This window comes from Haliotis asinina, chromosome 10, assembly GCF_037392515.1.
Source record: "Haliotis asinina isolate JCU_RB_2024 chromosome 10, JCU_Hal_asi_v2, whole genome shotgun sequence".
Classification (NCBI taxonomy): domain Eukaryota; kingdom Metazoa; phylum Mollusca; class Gastropoda; order Lepetellida; family Haliotidae; genus Haliotis; species Haliotis asinina.
Window position 1 is genome coordinate 53,213,543 of NC_090289.1, and position 11,095 is coordinate 53,224,637.

At 39.1% G+C, this 11,095-nt stretch overlaps 2 protein-coding genes across 2 annotated transcripts in view; one reads left to right on the forward strand and one right to left on the reverse strand.

Moving 5' to 3' along the window:
• LOC137298296 (histone-lysine N-methyltransferase 2C-like) overlaps window positions 1–5,196 on the forward strand; it is a 94,949-nt gene extending 89,753 nt beyond the window's left edge. Inside the window, exon 78 of the mRNA XM_067830489.1 lies at window positions 367–5,196. Within this exon, the coding sequence (XP_067686590.1) occupies window positions 367–459 (93 nt within the window). The 3' untranslated portion in view covers window positions 460–5,196. The remainder of the gene's footprint in view (window positions 1–366) is intronic.
• Window positions 5,197–9,124: 3,928 nt separating this feature from the next.
• Window positions 9,125–10,690, reverse strand: LOC137298765 (uncharacterized). The gene has a single exon (XM_067831040.1). The coding sequence runs from the start codon at window positions 10,616–10,618 to the stop codon at window positions 9,125–9,127; it is 1,494 nt and encodes a 497-aa protein (XP_067687141.1). The 5' UTR covers window positions 10,619–10,690.
• Window positions 10,691–11,095: the final 405 nt, after the last annotated feature.

Sequence of the window (11,095 nt, forward strand, 5' to 3'; positions counted from 1 at the left end):
GAGCTAGCACTATTAGACCAGTCTAAATCTGAGCTAGTACAAGCACCCACTCCTACACACACATGTATGTCATAAGAACAAAATATTCTTAAGTGTGACGGTAAAACCCATTTCACCTCACCTCACCCCACCTCACCCCACCCCACCCCACCCCACCCCACCTCACCTCACCTCACCTCACCTCACCTCACCTCAGATAGCAAATTGGTAAACAGTAAAACAAACTTTCAGGTGCTTTGGATAAGACATCATCAGGTATTATCATCCAATAGAAGTGAAACAGTAGGATAGCTTTTTGAGTGTTGAACACCTGAGCTAATGTTTTCACATCTGTTCTTGAGTTTGATTAAATCCTTTCCTTTTCAGCTGACATATGACTACAAGTTTGACTTTGAAGATGACCAACACAAAATACCCTGCAACTGTGGAGCTCATGGATGTCGCAAGTGGATGAATTAGCTGTCATCTTCTCTAACAGTCCATGGCCCATCCTGACTTTATAGAGATTTTCTACTTAAAACTGTTGACATGGAAAGACTGTTACATGAGAATGAAATAACTATGGAATGAACTTTTTAGCAAATGAGATTTAAGTAATGTTTGAAATTATGCTTGATTGACTATAGCTGTTCATAGGCATATAGTGGCCTCAAAAAGGCATGTACCAATCTTGTTACTAATATATCTGTCATTGTTGCTTGTACAGTGGCGTAGTAGCAGTAGATCGTTACGACATATGCAAGAGGAAGGACAGACCATCAAGGTTTGCTCCTGGGCTATACGAACATGTTTTTATATACGTCCCTGGATATTACTAGTCATATACATAGCATATCTGTTAAACAGGATTACAGTATATTTTTCTAGTTTGTGTTTGTGATATTCTCAGATAAACTGTGTCTTTCTTGTTGATTTGCCATACTTTGGAATGCAGATTTTAGATGGATATATGAATGGTATGATTTATTACTTTGATTCTACAGATTTTTTTAATAACATTTTAATGTAGTATTGGTGTTAAGAAAGTAGTTTTGTTTTTTTTCTTATTGCCGTAGTTGCTAGTTAGCTCCGAAAGAGATGCTTGTGTTCACTTAAAGTTCAATTTTCATTGACGGTTGCAGCATTGGAACAAATATAGGAGACAGGGCATTTAAATGCCCCGGTTATGTATATACTTGGAACAATAAAGTGAATCTTATGATATGCACAATAAAGAATGTGCATAATTGTTACTTACTGAACTATGCCAAATGACCATTTTGACATAATGAACTGAGAAGATGTGTAAATACTTTGATGGTATGATAGGTAACATTAGTGGAATGGAATCAACAGTTCCATGAGAGCCTCATGATCCAGCTTGCAGTGGAGCTTTAACTTGAAGCAGGCAGGAGGAGATTGTCTTTTGTATATATTGTGCAAGAATCCATAGTCTTTAAGTTATTTCATGATGCATTATGTTGCTCGTGTTCAAGGAACATGCACAGTTTATTGAGATGTGCTTGTGTCACATCATTGTTGTATTTCATGGTATGTTTATGATATATTCAGGTGTATGAAACTGTGTACACATGTACTGGTAGTACACATGCACCCACATGTGTACTTTGATCATCAGTGTCTTTGTTTAATTACACTGTGATTTACCCTAAGTACATACACTGTTTGTGACGACACTGTCTTCGTACATAGTTTGTGACGACACTGTCTGCAAACACCATTTGTGGTGACTTTCTACATATCTGTGACTGCACTGTCTTCATAGTCTGTTTATGACATCATTGTCTTCAAAATCAGGAGTGACACTGTTATCATAAACTGTTTGCAGTGACACTGTTAGAACATTTCCTGTTCTTGTCCATCTAATACTGCTGTTTCGTGGACAAGTTTCATGTAGCCGGGAGCGAGCAGTATACCCGCTCCTCAGCCGAGCTGATCTTGTGCACGACAGACTCAAGCCTGGCTACAACACTGTCCAGTGTTGTTCAGATTTAAGTGGAGTGAAAGTATTTACATCTTTGTGAATAGGAAGTGCTGTGTGTGTGTGTGTGTGTGTGTGTGTGAAGTCGTAGGTTGAGTGACAGAGCCTAACATGCACTATCTATCTCAGTCTGTTCATAAGCAATAACAATTTGCTGGATACCAGCAAAGAGAAAATTCAACCTTGTACACTTTTGTTTGTGCTGTCAGATATGACATATTGATGTTTCCTATTATGTACTTCTGTTTGAGAAAGCCTGTCACTGTAAATAATGCTCTGTTAATGACAGTCTCTTGCAGTACCCATCTGATTGTAGATACTCATAATTTTACAGTCATAGTACTATCCTTAAGATAAGATTTGTCTTGTCCTCAGTCTACCAGGCATGTGTCAGTACTGCGGACCTACAATCACGTACTGTTAATGTAGATGAGATTTTTTTTGTACCAAAACAGTTTGTTTTCCTTGTCTGTGTATACAGATGGAATCCAGTGTAAATAAGGTCACTGCGACCATTTGATGTAAAGAGTTGGCCTACCACAGAACTGTTTGTGTGGGCGTCAACCGAGCTGTACAGCTATGTATAATTCACATTGTCTAACATTGTACATAACATCCTGCACAATCGACTTGCAAAGTGTTCATAGACATACCCTGTCAAAATTTGCCAATATTGTTCTCTTCCATTGAATCATTTTATAGAATTTTTAAAGATTTTTTAAATCAACTTTGCATTTTGTCCTTCCCTCAAGTTGAATATGAAGCATTCAGTATTTTTCATACCTCCATGTGACGTTGGTGAGATTGGTTCCTATCACTGTGTTATGTTTATTATCATGCTTTCAATCTTCATGTGATTTTTGTCCATTATTGTGTATTATATCACTCATGAAATATTTGCTGGTCAGGTTGTAGCTTCTCATACATGGAAGCATCACTTCAGACACAACCGCATCATTTAGTTCCACTTGAGAATCAATTGCAGTGATTGTAAAGATTTGCTGTACATCTTGATGTTATCTGATCATAATGTTATGTAGCTTTGGAGAAGTGTTGCATCTCAACCATTCCACCTCACACAGGTACTTGATGCCAAAATTGATGAATCAACAAATTTTCACATGGGGTTTATAGTTTAAGGACTATTTATTACTGTATAGGCTGGACAGCAGTAGAAGCAGGTCTGGTAAATGTTACTGAAATCACTGATGTTAAGCAAACCAGTGAGCATGTCTGCCATGGTTCTAGTAAGTCACAAGACTTCATAAGATCTTTGTTACTGGCATTGTATGGTTTTGCTTTTTATTGTTTTGTTTTTTTTTTTGTTTTTTTTATTGGACATGAAGTACCTGTTTATGGTTCCAGCACTATTTTGCTTGGTGATGCTTGCAGCTACTGCTGGCCAAGGTCCTGCCACAACACGGTGGGAAGGGTATCAGTAGGATGACTGCAGACTGATCTGTTTCCCCCATAGGAGACTGGCTACAGTCATCTCAAGCCCCCTGTTGTGAAGCTGGCATGGTGTCTATTTATTACAGGGTTGATGGGATTTCGCAGAAAGTACGCACTTTACTGGAGACCTTAATACCTTCAAGGAGATTTTGTACTTTAAAACAGTTCAAACACATTATCATTTGCGGGTTCTTAACATGAAAATTTCAGAAACAAAATATGAAGCATGAACTGGCAGATTCTCTGTGTAAAAGAAGTTATTTTGGATTCCCTGTTTAAAAAACACTAATTTTGGAGATTGTCAATTTTTCCTTTTCCTAACTCATGCTATTTGCTTATCTCCTCTTCCCTGGCGAAAGTAGTGGGGCACCTGAAATCCCCTGAAGAATTTAGTTTAAAGACCAAATTAAAGAAAGAACTTGTCGCTGTATTGGGACCCTCAGGTGCCTCCAGCCACCCACGTCGGGCAATAAGGAGAGAGTAACAAGCATGGCCGGTCACGTGGCCTAGGGCGCAGGAAAACGGAGGCTACACATGCTTGAGTGTATTTCACGTCCGCTTCTTTCTAGAAGCGAACTTCAAGGGATTTCAGGTGTTTCAACACCTTCGCCAGGGAAGAGGAGATAAGCAATTAGCATGAGTCAGGATAAGCATAAAATATCAATTTTATTCAGAAAATAACACTTTTGAAATAAGTATTTCAGTGAGCCATTAGATTCTGTCATTTCGAAATAAGTTTTTCAGTGATCCATTAGATTCTGTTTGAATGACATCATTTGAATTTTAAAAAATAACGTATTTTCCATGAGAGATTGTGTTTTCCAGTATCTGTGAGACTTTCAGTGCATGTTGTGGGGTTGAGCCTACCAGAGGACCCTGAGCAAATGGTTGGCTTTTTTATAGGCAGCATTTGGTTCTTTAATGTTTTGAGGCATAATTGTTGTTTTATGCTTTAAACAGTGTGTATGTTTTGCAGAATTGTTGCAAATAGAGTTTCAGACCACCACACAAGCATCAGTTAATTGCCAAAAATAGGTTCAAACCGGAGTTTGAAATGTCTATCAAGTAGAGCATGTTTTCTGATACAATGGTTTTTCTGATATCCCTTAAAATAAAAAGATAAAATACTGTACCTCCAAACAGGACTCAGCTGTACTTGTATGTCACCTTTCAGTAGATCTGATAGGTCACTGCTTGCTTTTCTAGACAGTGACAAAAATCCAATTAATTCTTATTTAGGTTATTGCATCTACTATTTTGTTAATTAATGTTGGTGTTATGGTATGGATAATGAATTCCTTAATTTATTTCATGGATATATTTGTACACTAACCTGGTGACCATAGTTACCAGGCTACAACTAGCTTTTTTTCAAGGGTGATTGTAATTGGTGTTTTTTAGATAGCAACTAGCTTTATTAAACATTTCTAATACCTTTTACCTTTGATTATTTAACATCAAATCCATTTAAGACGTCTATTTTTGGGGTTTTCTTTCATAACATTTAAAACTACCTTTCCTTGCTGTCCACCCTTATCAAAGTGGATGTATTGGACATCCATCCTGATCTCACATTGCTGAAACGTAGTATGTGAATAGGGGGTGTGCCTGTTGTTGGCCATGCCCCCTGTCTACGATTAGAGTGTTGGATGGTCTAGCGAGTGATTGACATGTGTCAACAGTGTGTCATGCTATTCTTGTGTTGAGTGTTATGTAAAGTCATTGTAAATAAACATGATCATCTCAGGTCAGTGAATATTGAAGCTGTGTTTGTTGTGCTAATGGAGCTGGCTTTTATAACAAGGGATGGATATTTATTGCAGAGACCTCATGTCCAGACAGGGATAATCAACAACACTCTCTATATAGGCTCCTTGCTCCAGAGAGACGTCTTGATGATAGCTGTCTGAAGACACAGGTATTCCTCTCAGGCCATGTTACTGCTACTGGTACAGTGGGTTCATCTCTAACAATGGTCACCCCTCCTGGTCATGTCACAAGCAACACACTTTACAGGCATGGTTACATATTTCAGTTGTGGTTGAACTGTTTCGTCTAGTATATGGCAATCTGAGTCATGAGACCAACCACATTTAATTACAACGTTAGGCTTGTTTAAAGGTGCACTGATGAGGAGCAGTTTAAACTTTTGTCATTGTTTTTCTCCCGTGAGTACCCGGATGATATCCCAGAATTCGTGACTGGTTCGTGATCTCTGCTGCGCAGTCCGTATGCGTAATTGATAGTTTAATTATAGACAGATCAACTAAGGTGAAATCATTTTTACTTCATTACAAATGTGTTATGAAAACAAAAGAAATTCTTTGAGTGCTTATCATCTGCCAGTGGTAGAAATGGTAAAAAATATTAGGATGGAAAAAAGTCGAAGCCATTGTACGTCTCTATATTTTGTCTCATAACCCTAATTAGTTTATTGTCATATTTGTATGACTTTGATTAATTAATAAAAGAAAAAACGGTATGCTTATACTTATAGCAAATTTCTAACATGACAGCAACATTCAAACATTGTATAGACTGCCAATGTGGATCCTATTTCACACACCCTATGCGCGATCTAGTGTGTGTTTACTGTCATTTAGACTCTGCTGAATGCTACAACAAATAAATTAAAACAAAATGCAAACAATGAACGTAAAACAGACTAATTTTATAGCAACAATGTCAGGCTACTACCTTGTTCAGGAATGCATCCATCAATATCCACGTGAAAGAATGATATTCCAAGCTGGTAAATAATCCTACTCTGTGTCGTGTTTCTTACAACAGTCTAATTTGCGAAAAAGTAACACATCCAGATAACCAGATAAACCTCTCATTGGTCACCCAAGATGGCACAACTGGCAACTTATTGTATGATGACCTTCATTCTAAGTAATTTAGTTAACCAGTAAGGAGCAATCAATCAACGCAATGGTGGTTAATTCTTTGAAGGGAGGATACTGTTTTTACACTCGCACTTTACGACAGGGTGTAGTCAGTATAGATTTGTACATCTACACACACTACCTTTTGACAAATCCGCTGTAGAAGATAAAGGAAAGAAATCAATCTGTGTGTTATCGGTTAATCCTTTGATCGATGTTTTTTTTTTTTTTTTTTTTTTTTTTTGTAACTCAGCTGATAAACCCTCTTGCATCACTTAATGCACATATTACATAACATGCAATACATTTGCTACTACAGACCTTAATTTTTAACATTGCGTATTTACTCCAGACAGGAGAAAATGGGAACCTTTTTGAGTAACCTGGGTGGTGTTACCACTAATTATACCTGTTATAAATTCATTAACTGACCACCGAAGAGAATGATGACAAATAACACGTGTAGGTTTACACCACCAAACGCGAGTTACAGCAAGGAACATGTAATCTCTGTGTCGCATGCAGCCTGAAAACACTTATGGGCCGAAACTGTTTTGAGGAAAACCCACGGAACTTCGTTACATAAGAATTACATACAGCCATTTGCTGTGTACTTGGGTAAATAGGTGTAATCAGTTTTTTTACCTAAGAAAATTTTCAGATTTCTCTACCAATAGCAAAGTCATTGTTTTTAGTTTACGAATTCAAATAAATCAACTGTGTGTTTTTATTATCATAAATAATAAACCAGGGTAGCTACCATAGCTACCCAAATTTACGTATGATATTTGCTATCACAGCTGGGCCAACACTCAAAACTATTTGAATATAAAGCTTTGCAATCTTTCGGACCGAAATTAGTGGCTTGCTACGTGCCTGTAGACATCATATTTTCACATAAAATGATTTAATATCGAGGTTAAAAACACAGAAATAGGATCAAATTGGATCAGTCACTATACCATCCAAGCATCCGCAAAAAACTACACTGCTGGGATATTTTGTAACGACCAGACAAGGAATACCATGGATATTTTTAAATAATGGCATATGATGGCCATCCGGCCTCCGTGAAGAAATTCTGCTAAGGTGGACCGGAGCCCAGTCTCTTTGTCCGTCATGGTCGAGGGAGCGGGCGCTGACCAATTGGCAGTTTGGTTTCGTAATTAGACCGTTGACGAGAAACATTATTCGCTCCGTACCAGTGCCCTTTAAATTAGTGTAATGTCGCCTGTGACACATCTTGTAATCATCAAATAAACGGATGCATGGCTTACAATACTCATGGTACAGGAACACAGCTACCTTGAGATGTTTTTAAGTAAACAGCATGTTTAGGATTAGAATGGCTGCAACAACATGAAATGAGTTTCATATAGTCTTTCTGTTTTCTAAAAGTTTGACCCATCTGACTTTAATCTGTGGCCCCTTTGCGGAATACGTTCAAGTTGTGTCGAATCATATTACACCCATTTATCCATCCATCCATCCATCCATCCATCTGTAGTAGCGGGTAGAGGGGTAATGTTGGTGGAGGGGTGCACGCAACACAACGCTACTTGTGGTTATAGTTGACAGCCGTTTATTTCAATTAAAATGAATAGTTGAGGTGACCCTGAAAACATACATACACGTAACTACATATTTGAGCGTAGCATTCATAACATGGCATTCATATGGAAGTATTGCACTTTCCATTTATTAACGGGATATAGCTAGCCCTGATACTGCTCTAGCACAAATACATTGCAAAATATAAATAACAACATGAAAACTATTCATACATACATAAATCATTTAGGATATTCAATAAGTATGTTGCACATATACCTGAGGAAAATGCATTTAGTTTAATACTTATAAGGTCCTATAATGTACACTTACCACTGTGTGGCAATGAGTGACTACGACCTCTCATGCAGTCGAGTTGTCGAAGATCATTCTAAAAAATTAAAATACAACCTTGATAATACTAATAATGGTATATAAGATACGTTATGATAAAATCCACAAATCTCACATCTACCCTCACCACTTCATATCACATTCACACGATTATACATTCACACCATCTGTTAATTTTGTCTAGTTAGTTTTAGCCTGGTAGAGACCAACTGTATATGCCATATTTAATGTAAATATGTAATTTATATTCGATGACGTAATTTAGATAAATTTCACTTAACATACTCGTCCAACCGACGGTACTGATAGTTGGGAACATGGTGATACATTTAGTTATACAATAGATACATTTAGTTGTACAATAGATACATTTACTTATACACGGAAGCATTAATATAACACTTCCGTAAGGGGTACACTATATACAATATCATAAATACACATACAATATATGTACTGACCTGATAAACTCCTCATTAACTCCATAAAACATCCAATATACTGAATTGATCCTCCTCTTTTTATGATCTTTATTGACTGCCACTAAGCTGTGTGTAACACAAACCTTTAAAACTTAGCAGACAATAGGTGGCAAGCTGACCAGAGAAACTGAGACAGAAAGACAAAAGAAGCATGTGCAGAGTGGAAGCGCATGGGTCAGAAGCTGGCCTGACCCAGTAGGGAGACTATTGTTAATTGGAGTGATTGTGGGTGCAGGGATACATTTAACTGAGAGGGTTTGTTATATTTTATTTGTACACATAAAAGCTGACACCTATACACTATATATTAACTATATACAAGTTCTTAATATTGAAACGTATAGACTATGAAACTAATAACGATTAAAAACATGACCTGGCCACATACTTCCCTTCCCCATGAAATGACGTCCTCGTCATTTGGAAGTTCCATCCAGAATGGAAATAAAAGCTTGAGAAAGGCTGCCACTCAGTCTTTCTAGAACGCCACTAGCTGCAAGCTCTTGAATGGCTCTGGATCTCCTGTCCATATTAGCATCTGAAGGTGGCACTCTGTGACTCATGACATACTCCCCAGACGTCATCCAAGGAGGCTTCTTAATTTGTCTTCCTGAACGCCTTGGAGCAGGTTCAGGTGGAGATCTCGGTGTAGATGCAGCGGCGGAAGCTATCTGGACTCCAGCTATCTCCTGTCCAGTTATGTCCCCATCATTGTTTGCAGTTGCATCGACTTCTGGATTTTCTTCTGTGTCCTGCTGTTCCTCCAACAACACTGACATATGGCCGTCGCCACCAGAAGAAGATCCCTCTACTTCAAGAAATTCTTGGTCGTCACCGGTCCTCTCTTGGGTAGATAACTCATCTTCAGCAGACACTGTGTTCATCGCAAGGGAGCCATGAACTTCTGCTGCTTCTTGAAACGTCTGAACAGGCACTGTAATTGTTCCAAGTTCTATGGTATCACTCTCCTTCTCATTTATCACCTCTGATGTCGTCTCTTGAAAGGGAGATGGTACAATCAAGGTCCTTCGTCTAGGCATGGGAGTTGGTCTCATTTTAGGCTTAGCATCCTCTGCTGGTAATATAGCTCCGATAGGTAGTAGATGATTGCGATGTAAAGTCCTCTTACGTCCTTCTCCAGATTCCTTACGGACAACAAATACAGGAATGTCCATTTTAGGCTGTTCCAGGACTATGTGTACATCCTCCTCCCATCGGTCTGCCAGTTTATGTCGTCCATCAAACGCCAAAACCTTTACCAGCACTCGGTCTCCTACTTCAATGGTTCCTCCTCTAACCTTCAGATCATATCCGACCTTCTGTCTGTCTTGAGCACTGCGGGTAGTCTTAGATGCCTGCTCATAAGCACTCCTGAGTCTTTCCCGGAGGGCCTTGGTATACTGATACACTGACTTCCTCTCTCTATTGAGTTCTAAGCCAAAAGCAAGATCGATGGGTAATCTAGGTTCACGTCCAAACATGAGGAAGAATGGGGTCTGGCCGGTGGTCTCATAGCGAATGCAATTGTATGCGTGAACTAAAGGTCCTACATAATTCTTCCAATCCCGTTTCTTATCAGGTGATAGGGTGCCCAGCATGTCACAGAGGGTCCTGTTAAACCGCTCACACATGCCGTTGCCCATGGGATGGTATGGAGTGGTCCTTGACTTTTTGATATTCAATATGTCACACAATTCCTTAATGAGTTTGCCCTCAAAGTTGGCTCCTTGATCTGTGTGGAGACGCTGTGGCATTCCATAGTGTTGAACAAAATTGGTGTAGAAGGTCTCTGCAGTCGTCTTTGCTGTCTGGTTCCGTGTGGGAATAGCCATGGCATACCGGGTAAAATGGTCTGTAATTACCAGAACATTTTCGTATCCTCGTGACGATTCCAGGGAAAGGAAGTCCATACATACTAACTCCAGCGGCTGGCTGGTGCTGATACTCACTAAAGGTGCTCTGGCATTGGTGGGAGACTTTCTTCGGAGACATCTTCCACAAGCACGTACCCAGGCGTCAGTATCTTTTGCCATTCCTGGCCAAAAAAATCTGTCCCGGATCAGTGAAAGGGTACGGTCCCGTCCAGGGTGCCCCACTTCATCATGGCATCCTGTCATCGCTCTATCTACACAAGAGCTCGGAAGTACCAGCTGTAGTCTCTTCTTTTCCCCTGTGATTATCTGCCGATATAGAACCCCATTCTCCAAGATTAGACTGTCAAAAACTCTGAAGAGGCAAGCATCAGACGTTGTAGGTGGAATCATTTGTTTCCTTGGCTTAACTCCAGATCTCACACTTGCAATCCACGGTCGGAGAATTGGATCTTGATATTGCATCTTCCTCCAGTCTCTTTTGGTCATGTTGCGTCATTTTCATATCTTGTCCTT